The 21,438-nt window shown below is 40.5% G+C and overlaps 1 protein-coding gene across 5 annotated transcripts in view; it reads right to left on the reverse strand.

Annotated features, from left to right (window-relative positions):
• ralgps2 (Ral GEF with PH domain and SH3 binding motif 2) overlaps positions 1–21,438 on the reverse strand; it is a 66,597-nt gene that overhangs the window by 26,308 nt on the left and 18,851 nt on the right. For all 5 annotated transcript variants that reach the window (XM_024278466.2, XM_024278467.2, XM_024278464.2 and 2 more), the window contains exons 2-9: positions 18,389–18,496; positions 14,916–15,046; positions 14,710–14,817; positions 14,156–14,206; positions 3,930–4,013; positions 1,801–1,890; positions 1,627–1,719; positions 565–691 (exon numbers count right to left, since the gene is read on the reverse strand). In XM_024278466.2, coding sequence (XP_024134234.1) covers positions 565–691; positions 1,627–1,719; positions 1,801–1,890; positions 3,930–4,013; positions 14,156–14,206; positions 14,710–14,817; positions 14,916–14,981 — 619 coding nt within the window. In that variant the 5' untranslated portion in view covers positions 14,982–15,046; positions 18,389–18,496. The remainder of the gene's footprint in view (positions 1–564; positions 692–1,626; positions 1,720–1,800; positions 1,891–3,929; positions 4,014–14,155; positions 14,207–14,709; positions 14,818–14,915; positions 15,047–18,388; positions 18,497–21,438) is intronic.

Consider the following 21,438-nt stretch of genomic DNA (forward strand, 5'->3'; position numbering starts at 1 on the left):
TTCTGCGTCAACAGTCCCGCCCACAACTCTGAGGCAATTTCTGATGAACTCCTGGGGCTCTGCAGAAAATATGTTTTAATAAAACCACACAAGGTTTTTGATTTTGGCTAAAAACTGCACAATCATAACTACAAGACCACTGAATTCATTTTACAATAAATCAAAATATAGTCAGAGTGGGACTTTATATTCATTTGGCAAACAAGCAGATTCTTAATTTCTACTGTTTGTTGCTTAAAACCGTTTCACTGTTTACAGTTGAGAGTCTGGGTTTGAATCACACAGCAGCAGCTATGAAAGAATTATAAAAACGAAGAACAAAACTGGCAGCAAAAAGTTTCAGTCTTACATTCATCATTAAACCAAAAAAAGACCAACAAAACTGCACAGTGAAACCACACACAAGCATTTTCCTTTCACATAGGAGACTTTCTGAGTCACAACAGAGCCAACGACAGAAAGAATAAGAACCTTTCTGTTCTTGATTCATGTCCTTTTAACCACTGAAAGGATGAAAGCCAAGGAAAATGAAAATCCAGAAGATGGGATGTGTACGACTCCTACCTAGATACGGGATGCAAGAGACCATACTCTGGTTGCTTATGAAGTCTCTCAGGCGTTTATAGTTGTCTTCTTTGGACATCAGGAAGTCGAGGCGATCAAACGTCATCTTGTCCTTCCGACTCAGTAACTGCAAGGTGAAGAGAAGGCAAAGAAAAAAAACTGGTTTATAAATCCCCACAACTCAAGTTGGCGGCAAGCCTGAGACATTTGGTTTTGACATAAACACTAGGAAACATGCAATGAGATCCCTTCCTCTTTTTAGCTGGTTCCTGAACCAGAGATTAAGAAAACTCTACAATAATTCATTAGAACATTATCCAAGATGAATGTCCTTACATAAACACTCCGACTGGCTGCTTCTCTTTTGCAGAGAAGTGAAAAAGTGAAATGAGAAGAGGATGTTAGAAAGTAAGTTTATTTAAAAGTGAATTTTGAAACCAATATTGCAACTGTTCATCTATTTAAAGCCTCACTCTGATGAAAGTCATGTTTTTGAGGTTTTAACAGGTTCTTGCAGAATTTTCTTATGATGGAGGTGATGATTGAACAAAATTGTGTTTAAAATTGAAGTATTGAGTATTTCTTTTTTCAAATTGTTGTAAATCAAGCTTGTAAGAAGCTTGAAACAGTGATGTAGGTGATACAATCGGCAGTTCACAAGCTCTCTGCAGCACCGCTAATGTTAGCTTGAGGTTGTGAGGGAATGTCAGCTAGTGAGAGAGCATGTAAACAGATGGGTGATGGGAAAAGGCGGTGGGCTTACTCCACACTAGCTGGTCTGCAAACAACTCAGAGGTGAATTTCTGATAAACTACTGCCAATCTGCATAAAATATGTCCTATAAACTACACTGGGATTTTTTTCATTTTGGCCAATAACAGCATAACCATAATTAAAAGACCAGTCGAAACGCTTTGAAAATATTTCAAAATAGGATTAGAGTGGGACTTTAACACACAACAGTGTTTTTTTTTTATTTTTTTTTTATTTGAGCACAAATTTTTCTCTTTCAAAATTAACCAACTCATGTTTTTGTGAAACATTTAACTGTGCACTTCTTACCGCCCATGTTTTAGTCAGCCTGAAGATGGGGGCGCTCTGTAAGCCTGACACCACAGCCATGACTGCATGGAGATTGTTCATATCGCAGAGTTTCTGCAAAAACAAAATGAGTCATAAATGTGTATCTACATTCGCACCTGAAAAAGGAACTAAAATCTGTGTGCACACTTTTACCTTGGCAGTGCGAATGTAAAGACTCAGCACTTCAGCTCTGATCTTTAATGTCTGCGCGTGGAGGATCTCTCGTACCACCCAGAAGCTCGTCTGGAAAGCAAAATGAGCAAAAGAAGGGAGTTAAAACGTGAACAAAAGGTTGTGCATGTCCAGATTGCAGGGCCAGAAAGCATGGGCAGCAGCTCTAACTAAAAAGCAGAAGCGCTGGAGAACTGCCAGCAGATAATAACTGCATGTAAATTAAAAATACAAATTTTAGAACCTGTTTTACATCCATTTCACCTTTTGTTAGATGCACATTCCAACTATGAAAAAAATGAAAAAAAAGTGCAAAAAAGCAAGTAGAATTTGTTTAAGCGTCTGCTTCCAGAGGACTTGGCCAGTCTGATGATGAAGAAATGCGTCTCTTGAGGGAGACTGCTGGCAAGACCCATTGCCGTACGCACATCCACACATTCAGACAAGTTCGTGAATCAATCAGTGTGTAAGCTCTTAGGGAAGAGAGAATGGAAACAAGAAAAAAAAAAAGGTCTGAGAAAAGTTCTACGTCGCTGAACTTGGTTTGTGAAAGCCCACAGCTGCTCTCAGGACATTATGTTCTAAAAAGACATGCAGCCGGACTGTTTGTCTTCTTTTGACACAAGCAAAGTCGTACTTAGAAAGGGGAAATGAAAAACTTTTGTTTTTTTATACTTGCAATATTAAAGTATGTGCTAGAGACAGCTTTTTTATGCCACTGGGATTAATTTTTTTCCTGGAGGAAGCCCAAAAATGACTTACTTTCGTGTCACTTCAAATTCTTTAAATAAACAAGTTTTTAAAAAAAAATGAGATCCCAAATCAGCAGGAGAATCAAAACTTTCACCAGTGAAGACTCCAGAAACGGAAACAAACGAGTCTATTTGGGAGTTTAACAGCTTCTCTTTCAGTTTCCTCTGTAATCTCACTTGATCTCTGGGGTTAGTCTGAACAGAGCACAGCTCCAGAATTACTGCACCTGCGGGACTCATGCAGGACATGCATCTCGTACAGCCTTGATACGCAGAAGCACACAGGAGTGAGATCACTCGGGACAGCAGTGACCCCCTCCTAGTGTTTCGTGAGTAAGAATGATGACTTCAGAACAGTGTATCAAGGCCTCCAGATGGAGCTACAGCCATTTCAGTCATTAAAAGGTGGAAACGGACAAATCCATGGAGAGTTCCAGAAGAGATGCAGATAAGTATCTGCAAAGTAAATGACTCTAGAGACAGAATTGTGATTGCGGGCTTCCGCGTATTCTCTAATGCACAATATCCATAAAAAAATATGAAACATTTTCATTATTTATAAATACAACTCTACCCAACTCCTGCAGTGAATTTGTCTTTGTGCAAAAACCTAGAACAATAAATCCCAGCGCATTCATGGCAGTACATTCAATAGTCTGGCCAATTATTTTCTGCTTCATTGGCACCTTAAGCCGAGCAGCAAGAAAACCAAGACTGCAGAAAGAAAAATATGACTTCAGCTCAGGGAAAGGGGACTTTCTGCGTCCAAGGCCTTTTATCCCAAAAAGGCTAATTTGTCTTGGCTCATAAAGGCTCAGTGTGTGCTAAAAAACATCTTGAATCACTGTTTGGGACAAACTGGAGAAGTTTCCACAGCGCTAGAGTACTGTTGGATCATTTCTGCTTTATACTGTAAAGCAGTAAAAAAGCAAGAGGTCGAACTGGTGTTAGAGAAGGGCATGGCTGCTCCACAAATCATTACCCATAACTTCCTGATGATCATGTCCCACAGGACTCAGGGAAGATGCAGCAACTCCAAGACAAGCATATTTACAAGCTAAAAAAAAAAGCCAGAAACACGGAGCAAAGACTTTTCTCAGGTTTATTTCACCAGGGGAGTGATTATGACTTATGCTTAGCTGTTTCACACTTTTAAGGTGGACCCAGAGATCGATAAGTTAACCCAAGGCCAACACACCTTCCATGACAACACTTCTGGCGGGGCTTGTGTGATTATTCAGCACTTTGCGTGCACACATGAAAGGCTAAAAACATAAAATCTAGAGGGCGGCATTTCCCACTGGGTGTGCCATGACTGTACCTCACCAGCTGCAGGTGTAAATGACGTGTGCGACTCACCTGATTGAACCTGCGGGTGAAGGCGACCACAGTTGGAGCAGAGCGGTGTTTCTCTTTCTTGTTCCAGCCACAGCTAGCCAGCTCCTGAAAACACAGGAACAACCATGGAAAATGAAAGTTACGCAACGACCCACGGGGCATTTCTGCGCGCAGAAACCCTTCGCTTAATGTATCCAGCAGTCTTGCTGGAGGTCACTCTGTGGGACATGGAAAAAAAAGAGTTGGAGAGGAGGATATGAGCGGAGGGGAAAGCAGATGAGGAGGAAGGACGGAAAGAAAAAAGGCAAGATCCAGAGATTAATGAACCACTGGAAGCAACAAGCTGGCTAAGCTATATAGGAACATGGGTGGCTTCAGCAGAAGTAACTCATCATTTCCATCTAAAATTAATAAATACATGAAGTTTTAAAAATTTAGAATCATGCAAATTGCTTAAAATCTCATTAATGTTAGAAAATTTCTAATCAACAAATTATTGTAATTTGACCAAAAAAAGAAAAACATGCTCCGCATCAATATCCTTTAAACACTATGGTTGTGTATTAGCAAGAGTTTTGTGATGTACGATATACGAAATATATCACGATACAACATATATCCCAAGACAGCATCAGAGACAATATTATATTACTTTTTTTAAAGAGTATGACTTTAAAAAAAAAAGAACTTAGTCAGAATTCGGTACCCATCCCAAGTTAGAACTAAGTTGTAATCGTCCCTGCAAGGCTAGCTAACAACAATGAGACTTAAGTCACAACCCACAAGACTTAAGTCACGATTCACAAGATTTGAGTTGCAACCCATGAAACTTGAGCCACGACCCACGAGAGTGAACATCTAACACAAGCTGATTCTTACGAGACCTTCTTGTTGTTTTGGTGCGGTGTATAGTTGCTATAAGAGGTTCGGTGTGCTGTGCTGCCAGCTAGAGAATGAGTCTTTAATTAAAGACAAAAGTAAGACGCTGAACACCATTTGCTTATAAGCAAGTATCGTCTTGACAGCATTTTAAACCAATACAAGTATTGCCAAATGAAGAACTGCGATATTTCATTGAATCAATATTTTCCTACCCCACTATTAAATACCCACATGCAAAATGTGTCTATAAATAACCTTTAGCAAACATATTCCAGACATTTTTATTTGTTGATTTTCTGTCTTTTCTAGTCCACTTTTATCCTCGAAACGGCAGCACATGCAGTGAGGTCACTGTACTTCATTAAAAACGGAGCAGAGATTTGGAACCTGAACAAAGACAGAGTCAGAGCTTTCCCGCTCAGCCTTTGCTGTTCAGAGCAATGAGCTAAAGACCACACAGAAAGCAACCCGTTCTCTGTTGGACCCTCAAGTCTGTCCATAGGTGAGGGACGCTAACATAACAGCCAGGAAAATATGGTGCAGGCCTGCTATGCCGACTCGCTTACACTCCAACCTTAGGAGCTGAATCAGCCTACGCACCGACCTTTGAGGGGATATGGCAGGTTTGCAAAGAGCCAGTATTCATTCAGTCTGTGAGGGAAACACATCACCTGCTGATGGTAAAAACATTCATGTGTGTGGGATTACAATGGACTAGTTTGAGTGAAACATTACACATTTAATGGGACTCGAGACGAATCAGAGCAGCAGTCACCCCTTTTACTAATAATTATTTGGGACATTTGAAAAGAGTTCCCTTCTATCCTTCCATCTGCTTCCCTCCTGTTCAACACTGGTGGTGATTCTCATTGTGACAATGCTACTTTGGTTCAGCTTGCTGCCTGGTCACAAACAAAGTGACACATCCCTCCATTCCTGCTACACTGAAATTTAAACAACATACAATGAGCCTTTGAAACTGGACCACCATGTCCCGCCCTCCTCTCATCCACCTGTCAATCAAACTCAGGCTTAGGTAAAGTGATCTAGTTGTGTTTTTAGAAATTTAAGTGCGTTACATCTCTAGTCTTTCCAGAAACAATTATTATAGTGTTGTCTGTAAACCCAAGTAACAGTTTTAACAGTTTGACTTTAAGACTTCAGGCGACATAAAAGTAAAAGAAAAAAAAAACTTTTTGCATTCGGAGATAGGTTTGAATAGGCAGCTCAGTAAAGCTATGATCACATACAACAAAATCCAAATGCACAGCAACCTAAAAGTCAGTTTCTCAGCAAATTTGGCAGATGCGCGGCCGCTGAGGTTTTAGGAAAAAGTACAAATTAAACAGCAACTAGACGATTTCGGTTCCCAGCCAAGAGCAGTTCACAGCCGAGTGCAATGCTTTTTGTTCATGATAATGATCCGTTCGGTTTGTCCGTGAACGCCACATCTCTAAATAATTTGAGGTCGTGACTCGAGTCATGATCCATAAGATTTGAACCGTGGCTCACGAAACTTGAGACCGGTTATCCACCAAAAGTACGTCGGAGTTGACTGCATTGCCAGCTGTCTCTCATTTTGTGTTGTATGCTGGACATATTCTCTTGTGCGCTGAGAATTTGCGAGCAATGCGCGATTGTACAAGGGCACAAGGAACATTGCCTTGCACTACGGGGCAGCTGGACTTCTTCCATCTGCATTCATGACCCCGCCAACAATTTTTATACAAATCGGGCGGCAGCAGCTTGTGAGTGGAAGCATTAAACTATAAGAAGGTCTTGTGATTAAAAGTTCTGAATGACAGATTGACATGGACATAAAGGCAAGAAAGAGGGCCTGAGAAAAGGAAATGGTTAACACAATAGAATAATTTGAACAGCTTTAAGTCCCTCCAGAACAAGGTGTTGGATCGTCCACATTGGATCGTCCACATAACACCTTTGACCCACACCCCTACCATATTGCATCTACTCCTTTAAGCACTTTTGGAGGAGAGGACTTAAAGCCTCGGCCACCAGGAGCACTGGCCACCAGGTCTGGAGCTCCATTGTTACCAATCCCAGCAATATAATTAAAAAAAAAAAAAAAAGATGTATTTTTTCTTCTCTGGATGGGTGGCGCGCCTCTACCCGAGATGAAGAAGTTTACGTTTCTTGCAATCTTCTGCCAGAGTGAGGAGATTTGGTTTAGGCCCTGCTCCTCATGCGGTCATTGTTCCAGACCTGGTTATGAACTCGGTCGTGATTGAAAGGCCAAGGCACGGACACAAGCAGCTGAAATGAGTTTCCTCCACAGTGTGGCCGTGAGCTCCCTTAAAGATGGGATTAGGAGCTCCATCACCGGCAGGGAGTTTAGAGTAGAGCCTCTGCTCCTCATCATTGAGACAAGTCAGCTGGGGTGGATCAGGCATCTGGTTAGGATGCCTCCAGGATGCTTCAGAGCATGTACCACCAGGCAAGACCCCAAGGAAGATTCAGCACACACTGGTAGAATTGACTCTTGCCTGGCCAGGGAACACCTTAGGATTCCCCCAGCAGAACCTGAGGAAGTGGTTGGGAAGAAGAAAGTCTGGGCATCTTTACTTAGACTGCACTCAACCCAGCCCCAGATGAACGGAAGAAAAAGAGCGGATGTATGAATAGAGTGAAGTGAGACAGAGTGATGCAGGATTTTTGAAGCTTTGACAGCTCTGAACTCCAATGCAAACATCTTGCAGCAGCGGCCTACATGCCATTCCCTACAAACAATGGAAAGAATTGCTCTTCCAAACATTTAGTGTGCTTTTGTAGATGCATTTTATCTGCTTCTTATTATAGTTTAGTAAAGCCAAGATTCACATCTGGAAATTATTTGGGAAATAAAAAAACTCATAGGATCCTTCCCAGATTTGAAAATCTCTATGGGTAAACACAACATCACAATTTGGGGCATTATAGCAAAATTGTTCATTTAACAAAAATGAAGCCAAAAAAAAAACAGAAGCAGTGTTTGGAAAAACTTAGCACACATTTAACTGCAGGGTAAGCAGCAGTCTGATGGTGCTAACCAAATGAACATGGTGAGGCGTTCATCAAAGCAGGGTTAACACCTCTATAAAAGCATCATTTTTAGCAGCTTGTTGGAGCACTCAAGTGTCTGTTAATGCAAGCCAGAGAAGGAAATAAAGAAAGCTGCGCTACACTCATAGAAGCAGCTGTTTCTGCCCATCAACCTTAAAAGACTTTACAAGCCATTTGAAATTTGAACAACAAGAAGACATCAATGTCCAGAGATCCCATACTAAAGTTTGGACAAAAACTTAAGTTATCAAAGGCAGGTTGAAGAAAAAAGAAGTACTGTGGAGATTTGTCTCAGGAATGTTCCTTTTGCAAGCATGCTCTTCTTAGGGAGCCCATCTCTTAACCCAGGAGATAACTTCCTCATTGGTAAAACAATCAAAAAAACAAGATTTCATGCTACAGCATGGCCTCTGATTTCAATACAGACCAGAATATAAGAATGCTGGAAAACGAATGTCATCTTCCATTGAAGCAATAGAAAAAGGAAACATGTTTTATAAAATCTTTCAAGCTTCAGTTTGACTAAAATTCTCTGTGCAGACCTTTAGGGAGCTTAAACTAATGAATGTTTATAAACATGAAACAAAAGAGATGCTTTGATTTGTGGAAAAAGTATGTTGTCAACCATAGACTGTATATGAGAACTCGACTGCATGACCCAAACAGGAAGTACCTTCTGGTTCCAAAAACCAAAAACAACAGACTTCTATAAAGAAATGAACGGCTATTACTCAGTCATATTTGTCATTATTTGAACATTCTTGCCCTGCTACTTTTTTATTATTTTTATTTATTTATTTACTTATTAGGGACCATGTACATTCATGACCATCTATTCAGTCATAGAAGTAAATGTACCAGATTATAGCAAACATGCTAATTTACATCTGCAGTCCCTTGGCAGGTACACAGAGAAACCAAGAAAGGACAGGGCAATTAAACATGTTTTTGCTAATCTCAATTTTTTCATTACATATTTTCTCCAGTACACAAGTTATTCTAGTTATAAACTGGACAATCCTCAATAAAAAAGTAGGTGGTGTCACATTGAAAGTTTGACAGATTCACCTGGCACCCACTTTAAGTGTTAAGGGTGTGGACTTCCAACAAGCTCACTCCTCATTGGTGAGGGGGCTTGCTATAGAAATATTGATTCACACCAACTGGCAATTTCTGGTTCCAATACGGCGGAGTAAATATCCTGAAAAAATGCAGACTAAAAAGACATCACTTTGTTGGAGCCTGAAGCAAGTCCTTTTTTTGGGTGACGTCACACTCACTCGTTCCAGTTCTTATATGCAGTCGATGGCTTCAACCATTGACATATATAGAGATGGACAACACATGCCTTACCTTTGGTTTCAACAAAATGAAGTAAATTCAGTCACCATTTTTCTGCACTACAGATTTCGCCTTTTTGCGACCAGAAGACGATAGCAATTGGTTCAAGTCATCATTTCTATGGTAACCAGTCTCGCTAATCTGGATTGAGTTTTATGGAAAGCCTGTCAGACGCTTCGAACATTCGAGGTGACAGGTGTGTCAATCTCAGTTTCCAGAAAATCAAAAGGCTGAGGTCAAGAAAGTCTTAAGAATTTGACCCAACGGTCTTCATGACTTGTACAGGACCTTCTGCACCTGAAGGAATTGGCTGCTGATCCCAAAGAGCTCAGGCGAAGCTCGCCAGCCAAAGCCAATAAATCACTCACTTGGCTATTGTGATGGTTTCATATTAAAAAACAAAACGGGAGCTTTCCCCTCCTGAAGCCCTTCAGCATCACTTTTGCTTTTTTTTTCCTTCAAACACTTTTTCATAAACTTCCAGCTGCAGATCATCAGATACATATCTGCTCACTAGAGTGCAAAAACAGAAAAAAAACATTTTTTTTTAATTCCACCACTTTTCCTCCCATTAAACGTCGTTTTGTTTTCCTTCACAAAGTTGTTGGCAGATTGAGCACCTAAACAAGTTAACTGAAAATAAACACAAACGTGGGAGCTTCTGCTAAGTCAATTTAGACGAGAGGAAGAGATTTCCATCAAGCTCCTGGTGCCCTGTCCACTGTCTGCAATCCATCTTGTCCTTTTAAAGACATTTCAGTTTGCAAACCAACAGCCAAGAAACATAACAGCAGCTCATCTGGAAATTGGATATGAAATACTAGTCTGCTCTGCTGAGTGGATTCCAAAAAAAAAAAAACAACCTTTGACGCTCAGATCAGCCAGACCTGCAAGCCTCAGAAGACCTGAAAGACTTTAAGGAAGATCCACAGAGGTGCTAAAAGCTCGGTCTCACTCATGCACCTCGGCTGCTGTCACTCCTGCGTCATGAAAATGAGTTGCCTTTCAACCTGGCACACACGTGGATCTTCATTTCCAAAAACCAGACAAATTTCTTTCTAAAATTATCATCTACATCTTGATGGAAAAGTCAGATAGCGCTGGAGGGTTGAGCTTGCTGTTGCAAGGCCTCTCTTCCCAGACTTTCATTCGTTTTGTTCCCGCTACAACAGGCGGTTATCATTACTTAATCATTCGGAGGCTTGGCTGGACTGCACAGTCTCTTCTCCATACATCTGCTTCATGTCACCGCGGGAACTTCTCACATAATAACATCCTCTGTTCAACTAACGTCTCCTTGTCTCGGTGCAACGGTGCCAGGACATCTGATCATGTGTGAAATATGGAAGAAAAGAAATATCGGTCGCCTCCTAATTGTGACACAGTTATACTGAGATAGTTATGATGTGTTTATAGTGACAGAGAGAGAAAAATATTAGACATTAAGCACAAAAGACAGCAAGTCAGGGCTGATTTATGATTAGTACAGTCAGGGTTAGTTCCAAAAAGCCAGAATAAAAAAATCGACTGAAACATCAGAAAAACAGGTTTTTGTTTGTTTTGCTTTTAGCTGCAGGGGTATTTTTGCGCTTATCTGTGAGAAAGAAAAAGAAAAATTCCAAATCAATTCCAACACAGAATCATACAAAAATCCTTTTTATCTCATTTTGTTTATGATGCAGATGTTATGAAAAAAAAACTACAAAGTAATCTTATTGCAGACATGAAATCATGAAATGTGACTGAGCGTCAACTCCCTCAAGCCTGTAAAAAACAAAATTACATCATACTGAATCATGGAAACAAACAGTCTTTCCTCTTTCCACTCCCTCATCTCCGAAAAACTGAACAACAGAGATAAAAAGGTTTGTTAAAATTGATATTTTTCTCTAAAGGATTATCCTCCTCAGCCGGAGTTAACTTGTGTACAGGTTGGTTTCACGGTTGTACTGAAACGTCTGCCTTCTGACAAAGACTTAAAAAGGCAAAAATGGGATGGACGTCAGAGAAAGCACTATTGCACAACTCAAAAAAAGATGCCAGGATATTTTCTTATTCCAGTCCTGAACACAGTTAAGCAGCAACATGCAAAAAGACACGCCTGCTATTCACATCATGGGTCTGTGAGGAGAGCAGTGGAAACACAAGCAGAATTTGGTAAAGTTAGTGTGCGTGCTTGGACACCTTAAATAGAGTTAACCATCGGTCAAATGGTCAAAGCCTTCTCTGGTTAAATTTCTGTTCCTGAAGGCCAAACGATGCAATGTCAGCCTTAAATCCATCCTTCTTTCAGAACTTCAGTGTGAAAATGGGCACAGCTTCACACATCCGCAAAAGTGCGTTTCCTTTTATTGGTCTTGTAATAGTAGGAGTTGAAGTGGACCACATGACACCGAACTGCGGTCGCAGTGGTCAACCTTAAACGCAGGTTACCCATGGCTGCTGTCAGGAAGGAGCCCAGGAAGCATGAGATTACTGCAGCTCTCACACAGCAGCAGACCTGACGGCTGATGCCCTTCCTCAGCAGGATCCTGCCTCTGTGTGGACCACAGTTCAAAAGGAGAGCAGCCACGCAAATCAGTTTATATTGAGATCAACTGAGGATGGCAGTTTTTTCAGTGATATTTTTAAAGTATGAATACTGATGGGCTTGTCACCAAACATTTCAAAGAAATAGTGTTAAAGTGTGGTATGACAAAACCTAATTATCTCATTGACAGCAGATTTTGTCCTTTATCTTGCTTACACCCATCTATGTTCTGTTCACTGCGTTAGTTGCAGACAAACCAGAACAGGTAAAAGCTAAAAAGGTGAAGACTCCTGCAATGGAGCTGAGCAGTAAGAAAACTGGTGATTTTTTTAAAAATACAATCAGATCCTCACATAGGTAGGCTTGAAATATTCCACAGTAGAGGAACATCAGAGGAAATGGGCAATAGGTACGAGAAGAAGACACAACATCTCCTTTGCAATTAAATTGGAAATATCAGTCTGAGGAGTGAAGTAATTGACCACAACGCTAAAGCTGACAGAAACCCAAGTTTGTCTAAACCCAGTGACCCATGTTTCCCAGCAGGAGCTCGACACCCTGAAGAGCTGCCTATGATGTCAGGAATGCTCATCTGTTTCTGTGCTCCACAAACGTAAAGTGGAGGTCAGACGACTTCTGAGGGACATCCATCACCTCCTGGCCCTCTGTCAGGAGGATTGGTAAGGCAAGGCAGCTCTCAGATATGCACCATTCTCTATAGAAATGCAAATACAGCTTCACCCAGCCACAGGACTGTTTCCTCTTCTGTCTTGCACTTTGGTAATGAGAGGTGTTCATAAATGTGCCACTGTGTCTGTGAGAAAAACGTTCAACCCACTTGTCTGTTGGTATCATTTACTACCAATGCTCCACAGCCTGAAAACATTGACTCAGTCTCTGGTCTTATCACCTGAAAGTCTGATGCATGATCCTCTGATGATGACATCTAACTTATGTTTGACTTAGCCCCACAAGAAACTGAACAGCAATCTTTATTTACACCATGATTTGACACGAAGGAAAGCTCGATGAGCTTTAAGCAACTGTTTGGTTTCTAAAAGCTTGTAGAAAAACTTCTTTAAAGACCCACTTCGGCTAAAAGTGGTGCTTTTGGTGTTTGCTGTGTTCTTGTGGCATTTTTCTGATGGAGGACATATAAAAGAAAATTTAAAAACTGCAATCTGAGTGTTTCTTTATTGAAATTGTTGAGAATCAGGAGCTGACAAAAAATATGGTTTTAAAAATAACTTATTTGTGATGTAGAGAACACTGTTCTATCATGATCCTTCCTTTCTTTAACCTCAAAATGTCTAGTTAATGCAACTTAATCCATATAAAGCAGGAAGCAGGAAGCCATCTGATGATAATCAAACTCTACTTTCCTTTAGTTAATAATTACAAAAATTAATGAACCAAATGCGACATAAGTGTGCTTTGTTTGTTTTCTATTTTTTAATCAATGTATTTTATTATTTCTGTAATGAGTTTGAAATATTTGTGTGTTTTGTCCTGTAATTTTCACAATATATTCTCGACATACAATTTTGAACATCAAAGTCAGGTACAACACTTTTTACTGCTACTTTGGTAAGGCTGAGTAATGCTGCAAGACGGTACAGAGGAAGTATGAAGGGACGCTAATAAGTGTCTTTGACATTGATTGTTGGGAAAATGGTGTGAAAAAGCGTGGTTGACGTTAAAAGTTTTTTTGATAATCCTGCATTAACCTAACCACATTTCAATGAACTGCTGCGTCTCATCGTTGCTCCATGTTTGTCTGCGGCTTGGGGTTACTACGTTCCTACTCTGTTTACATTTCACAATTCTTGGCTACGGTGGTCATTTGGTCCAGTCGTTCCTCTCTGGGCACGGGGCCTATTCAGACTGAGGAAATTCACAGCAAATCAGAGCTCAGCACGATTGGAAACGAACCGGGCGGTTCCTGGTCCCGGACCGGGGGCCCCTTGGATGCATCCAGACAGAAATTCTGTTACGAATTATTGGAGAAAACAAAGTCTGATTCACTTTAAGTGAACTGTCAGTCTGAATGAACCCTAAGAAGCTAAAGGACTTCACCTTAAAAACACTCTGAACAGATGACCTTTGTTAAAAATGTATTGAGGAATCTGTAAAAAAAAAAAAGTCAGAGTTTTCTAAGGAGTATCAAGGTTGGTCTTAGGGGCAATGAAAAAATGATGCAGTTTGAGAGCTAAAGAGAGATAAAGTGATGCACCCTTCAAAGCAGACTTTCTCCTTAAAGTCTTTGATGTTGGGAAAACATCAAAGCGAATGCAGATAGAAGATTGCAAAAGCTTATTCAAATGATTCTGCTAGCACCTTGTGCAGCTACTAAAGCTTAAAGGTGGTGGTAGAAGGAAAGTATCACGCTATAAAATCTGCTCACATCCCAACAAACCAAAAAAACAAGACTCACCTCTGGCTGAATGGCTTTGAAGACCGGAGCATCCATGAGTGTAATCTGGCCCTGAGGGGATCAAAGGGAACAGCTGGGAAACTCGCTTAGTTCACACGTCACAACAAAGACAAAAAAAAAGATGTTTTTCTACAACTTTAGATTGTTTCTTTTGACACGCATGTTGAAATGTGAAGTGTTAACCTGTTAAGTCTTAACAGGGGCTTTGAAAATATAGAAGACTGATTTTTTTTAAACTTGCACAGTACCATAAAGTAGTTAAATAGCACCTCCCAGTGGTGCAACACTGCCAAACAAGAACCGGCTTTGTTTTGATTGAAGGTAAAACTCAAAATGGGACATGATGTTTAAATTAATCTCAAAAAATTGTCTTTGTTATGTATTTTCACAGATGTACCAGAATAAAACATGGAGGAAAGTAAGGAGTGCTCTTTGACACAGACAAATATCAAACGATTTTAATGCTCTCCGACCCCCTTTTCCTGCTCCACCATCCCATCTCCTCCCGACCCATTTTGGCACAGCCACATATGCAAATGAAGGCCTCCACTTACTGCATATTCCTCAGGAGTGACCTTCAACACATCAAACACGACTGCATCGAAACTTTTCTTCAGCTCTGAAGACGCCTTTTCACTAAGAGACTCTGAGCTGCTGCTCTTCTGAAGAGAAAACAAACAAAGAAAATAAAAAAAGATGAGCATTTGTAGATAAACGGAAAATGAGAAAACGCTGATCTGACAAGCGGAAGTGACCTGACCTCAGAGACTGTCAGAGCGGTGGTGGTGACACTTGGTTGGCCATTAGGGAGGTCCATCATTCCCATAGCATCAAGGACTAGCGTGGGAGACCATTCATCATCTTCAGCTGCAGGAAAGCCTGTCTGGCTCTCTGAACACACAAAGCACAAAAAAAATCTTCAGTTTGATCAAAGCATTTTTTATTGGGTAGATTTTAGAAGAGAATCATGACTTGTAAATCTAAATTGCTGCTGCAGCTTTGCAAGTACCGACTTCAGCAGCACCACCTAGTGGTCGATATAGGCGATATCTTTGAGAACGAAATGATAATCTAGAAACAAATTCAAATGACTTACAGATTATGACAAAACTGCAAGTTGTTTCTGCTTCAACGACAGATCTGCAGAAATGTGGGCCATGTGTAAACCTGCACAGCTTTTCTCCATTGGACTTGAGAGGACAGAAGAAGCTTAAGTGGAGCATTAAGGAAAAGATCTCCTGTGAAGGGGTTTGAGGTTTCTAAGATGCACAGCTCTAAACGGCTTACTCGGCCCACTCAGCTGCACCTTGACAAGCCTGTTTACTAGTACTCGGATACTTGGAGCATTGTTCTGGAAGCAGTAGCAACTGAATAACAATGAATAACAATGTTATTGCCTAAAAAAAGATATGTAGAATGACAAATAAAAATAAAAATACATTGTTTTGATGTAAGAGGGGGACTTTGTGACATCTGCAGACTGGAATGAATCCATGTTGGGCTGATTAAATAATGTGCAACATCTCTGTAAGAAGCTTGTCTGTACATTTCGTCATAATTTTTCACTCCTAAGTGAACGCAGAGACTCCCGTTCGAAGACACGTGTCTCAACATCTGTTAACAACCTGACATTCTGTCTGCGCAGTCTGACAGCTGGGCAGACGAGGGGTGTTGTGGTCTGGAATGTGTTCTTGCATCCGCACTAAGTCATTCTCACTCATCAGATTCAGCACTCCAGGACCACTTCTTGGTTTTTCCAAAACAAGCTCATTTAAAGACAAATTCCCCAGTTTGCTTCCCTGCATTCCTTTCGGGTTGAAAAGTCGATTCATAGGTTTTCACAAGTTTTCTGATTATCATAGACAGAGATAATGACAGATGGTAGAGACTTGCATTAAGAAGCCAAATACTAAACACACAATAGTTTAAACCAGAAGGAAGACTCAGTTTGACAGCAGAGAAAAAAATACCAACTTTGGAGCCACCATGGAGAATTTACAGAATATGGAACTTTCATGTAACAGTATCATCATATCTGTAACCAATCTGTAACACTTATTTTGACCAATATAATAATAAGGATATTAAAAATGACAACTTAATTATAAATGTTGATTAAAGCAATAATCTTGTCTAATCATATCAATAAACACTCCACTTAAGTTTCCTGATGTGTGATTTTTATTCATGATTCCTGAAATATTTTAATCGAGAGATTTGTGATATTAATATCACAAATATAATTTTTTTTCTAATGACAATAATTCATTTTGATACTTGTTCTGTGATATGTTATAATGGTTTCCAAAATAAAGATAAGTCTTCCTGCACTTCATCTCTGTCAACTGATTTTATAAATGTTAATGGATTTTTTTTAAATGATATTCACTTGTGATGGATAAGTATAAATAACAAATCAAAAGTTAATAACTGGAGGCCCAGGGGAAGACCCTGGACACACCAGATAGACAATGTCTCTCGGCTGGTCTGGGAATGCCTCAGAATTCCCCCAGACGAGCTGGAGGAAGTGGTTGGAGAGAGATAAGTCTGGGGAACTTTGTTTAGACCCAGACCCAGCGACCCGGTCCCGGATGAGCGGAAGATGGATGGATGGAAGTTAAGAACCATATGATGCTACCAGTAATTATGCAATAATAAAAATTAAAGTCAAGCATAAAAAGGGTGGGATGATACAAGTTCCTCCCACTTCTTTTCAAGCAATCATTTAAACTCCTTTTAATGAACATAATAGTTAATGGTCATGTAATGTGTGTGTAAGAGCTTGTATGTCTATTTTGGATTAGGAGAAATTCTAATTGAATTACTTATAAGTGTATGTGGATGTATGCATATGTACATGTATTTCTCAATCAGTTTATGACTGATAACTAGGTGTGTAATGGCAAGAGTCTGGCGATACGATCCATACCCCAATACATGACTCACGATACGATTCGTATCACGATATATTCAAAGACTGTTTTAAGAGTATGACTTGGTAAAAAAAAACTCTACTTGAATATCAATACTGTTTTCACTGTAAAAAATGTCCTTTTATTTAATGATAACAACATTAAGCACTCCAACTGTATAGTGATACTGGCAGCAAAGTGAGTTTTGGTTCAGTACCCGCCCCAAGTAAAAACTAAGTAGTACATGTCTCATAACAACAAAAACCGCAAGGCTGACTGAACATTTAAGTTGAGCTGAATCTCGTGAGATTTTGTTGTTGTTTTGGTCGCGGTATAGAGCTGATCAAAGAGGCTCAGTGTGCTGTGCTGCCAACTAACGGTCGGGGGGTATAGGTGGAACACAAAAGTTAGACGCTGAAGGATGATAATAAATAATTCATGAAATATTATCTTGTCAACATTTTAAATCGATGCAAGTATTGCCAAATGGAATATTGCAATATATTGCTAAATCGATTTTTCCCTACACCCCAACAAATTACTCTGTTTGATACATTTCTGTATAGAGAAACATTTCTGCTTGTCTTGTTTTAAATTGTTCGATATAAACCATCTCCAAATCCAAAGAATGTAAATATAAAAACTGACAAACCTACCAAGGAAAGTCAGGGATACAATTAAAATGTACGGTGGTTGTTTTAAGTCCTGACATTGCTGTGAGTATCAGTCATATAATTAACAATGAGGATGGAGCCTGATAGTCTTCCAGGCTCCTTTAACAACCTGTGCTTCAGGAACTATTAGCAGTCTCCTGCAGTCGTTCTCCCAGACCAAAGACCAGCGACGCGTCCATTTCTCTCATGTTGTTTGACAGCAGAGTGTAATTGTACAGGAAGCAGCGGCTCATTTGAGTTTACAAGTCTGAGTCTGTTGTTTGGAAAATACTACATCTGTAATTATCTGACTTCCTACTCTACTGTTTGTCTCCTGCAATTATCAAAGGTGCTGCTGGACACAAAATAAAATACTTGTTTTTCAATAGGATTTTTTGGCTTTTTTTGGAAAAAAAATATATTTTATACTTGCAGTCCAAACATTTGCTACCATTACAATCAGGAATTTCACTATTTCAGAAATGTTCCCACACAAAATACTCCAAACAACAAAAACAATCTGTATTTGCTTACAAAAGTGAGATGCATCTAACTGCAATCATCCCCCAGGGTGATTCCGAATGATTAGCATACCACCCTTCAGGCACACAAACAACTCCACAAATACCTCGCATCCCCGAAAGGAACAGAAACAAGGCCATACTCACAAAAATGTGTGTCAGATTCGCATTGTGCTTGCCGTGAAGTTGCCTATTGTTCTGGATTCCTGTCCGATTCTCCTTCTGTGTTTCTCCCGAGGCCAGCGGATGTTATCTCTGTGGAAACAACGAAAGAGAAAAAAAAAAAAACTTAGGAAATGTGAATAAAAACAATGAGGGAATAAATGTAACAAATCTTATCTCTTCTTTTTATTGTAAGACTGTCAGGACTCGAGAGTAAAAACATGCAAAGCAAAGGTTAGAAGAATATTAAAGGAAATTATAAAACTTAAGGTTGTTTGTACTAAAAAGTGACTCAATCACCCCAATTTTAGAACACTATATTCATAGTCATTTTCTCCTATTAATACAGTCCTCATGTTAGTCAGTAGGTGTCTCACTATCCCTCCAGATAGCCGTCTCTGAGCCTGCCTGCTGGCAGATGGGGGTTAGCCTTCAGCTCTCTTGGAGGGGCTAAGATCTCCTCATTGCCCACGTCATCGTCCTCCCACTGGACAACGCTCACAAAAGCACAGACTGGATTAAGATCTCCATTAATCAAAGGAAACTTGATAAAAGTCATTTCAAAATTCCCCTAATAGATTTTAGCATATAAAATGTTAGAATATGAACACCTAAAAGAAGCAAACTACGCCCACACAGGTCATATAGCGAAGTGTCCATCCCCTGAGCTGCATAAGCCGCTCCAGGTAACAGCAGGTTGCTGCTTGTTTGCAGTCATTCACTTTGTTTGAGCTGCTTGTCAGTCTTGATCCAGCCACTGTGATCAGGTTTGTGCCCAACTTTAACCAGAGACTTCATCCTTCATTCAATCAGAGTTAGGAACTCATCCTGATGAAGAACTCTCCTCAGAGAGGGAGCTGAGCTGGAATGTTTTTTTTTTTGTCCGACACAATTCCACATGCTTCAGCGCTCCTGAAGTTCAAGGTCCAGTTGACACGAAACAATGTACACGGTGACAAGACACAGGTCAGTGTTTGAGAGGAACAAACACAAGAGCCGGCCAGGGTTTTACTACAGAAAAGGATCAGGCTTAAGCAGAACAAGACGGGAATTAGAGGAGGAAACAGAGAAGCGGGCAGGACGACTGGTGGAAAGTAAAGCCACTCATGCTGGTGCTTGCAGAAGGGCATGTGTCGCTAAGCTGCGCGTGACTCAATGCACTGTAAGGCAGGTGCTGTGAATCACGCCGTTCCTCCCTCTATTCAGGTTCTTGGACTGCACATACTGCAGTCCACACACACCTACATGCAGAGAAAGCCCCGGGCTTTTCAGGCACACGCCTGCATGTGTGCGTGCATGCATGCAGCGCACATCCTGCTGCGGCAGTTTGTGCTGCCGTCTCAGGTGGCCTTGAAAGCAGGTCTCCGCCACCTCCATGAAAGTACATCCTCTGCCCTCCTTATTCTCCCTATCGTCTTAGCTTTTCCTCTTTGTCGCAACCTCTTTTCTTGAATTTAAAAAGAAAAAACCTGTGTACTTAAGGTCCCACTTTGATCATCTTTTAAACTATTTTAAAGCCCTTCCAGTGGTCTTTTAACAATGATTATTCAATTTTTAGGCAAAAACACAAGGGAGCGAAAGTGATGTCCAGATTTTTAGACAGTACTTTTCCATAACTCTCCATCTGGAGGGCTAAACGTCAAGGTAGGGAGAAGGAAAGAATTCAGATATAGAATTGTCCTTTCAGTCTCTTTTCCACCGAGCAGTCAAGTACAGTACGGTTTAGTTTGATCCGGTATTTTGAGCATTGCCATTGTTAATTGGACCCGTTAAACAGTTCCGACCTTTACCTCTTAAGGGCCTCCATCTGTTGTAGGTCCATAGAAAAATATAATGGGACAGTTGGGGCAGACCCGCTGTAGCCACTTGCTGATTGGCAGAAAGTGATGACAACATTAGAAAGCACCAGTATAGCGCTAAGCTAGCGTTTCAGTTTTTCGCTTTACGATTGTATTCTTAGCTGCCCGTAATCTCCTTCAAACAACATTAAATTCATGTTATATATGATGTACAAAAAATAAAGCCAGAAAAAGACCAGCTGCTGGATGACCTCTGTTGCTGTTGCTTTTCTGGTCGTCGCACTACAATGACGCCCTGGTGGTCTACACCACTCATGCACTGTAAAAAACAAAACGCTCAGTAGGAGCAAGGCTTAACTGGAGGAAACGAATGCCAGAATTAACTGGACCGTCCCATACTACTCCTCCCGTACCATACTCCTCAGTGGAAACGAGGCGTAACAGTACCAGAGCAAGAAAAGTGGCTATCCACCCCTTCCAGCTAGAATAAGGAAAACAAAGATATACATCAATCTAGTCGTGTACAAGTGGATGCATCAGAATGGATCGGCACAGAGAGCTTGTGAACTGCCTATTGTAGCACCTACATCACTGTTTCAAGCTTCTTACAAGCTTGACTTACAATGATTTGAATAAAGAAATACTCAGAAATTCAATTTTAATCTTAATTTTCTTTATAAATGTCCCGAGTCATCAGAAAACTGCCAGAAAACCATGTTAAAACAACCAAAAACACTATTTTCACTGGTGTAGGTCTTTAAATGGTGCTGATCTCTTTTACTCACAGCTTCATCAATTCATTCATTGGCTCAATATTTAGTCTCTAATCAATCATCACTTGCTATCCAAGAGAACAGAGAACATTAATTATAATATCTAAGAGCTATGAGCCTGGACTATTGATCCTATTAAGCATGAGACTGAGGGGAAAAAAATGGCCTAAAACTGTCCAATCTGGACTTAAAGGAGGGGAAACTGCAGCTGTTTCAGCCCTCTGTCACAGGTCCACACATAAACCCTCAACTTCACCACCGAGGGACAATTTAAAGCCAACAATTAGCCTTCAAAGCACCGTTCTGGAATTTCCAGAGGAAAGTCGCGCATGCACGAAGGCAACAAGCAAACTCCACACAAAAATCACCCACCAGAGCCTTCTCGCTGTGAGGCGACAGCGCTAACCACTACACCACTGTGCAGCCCTGGCTACAGTGCTTTCCAGATGGTCCTGGAGTACAC

This window comes from Oryzias melastigma, linkage group LG4 (assembly GCF_002922805.2).
Source record: "Oryzias melastigma strain HK-1 linkage group LG4, ASM292280v2, whole genome shotgun sequence".
Lineage (NCBI taxonomy): Eukaryota > Metazoa > Chordata > Actinopteri > Beloniformes > Adrianichthyidae > Oryzias > Oryzias melastigma.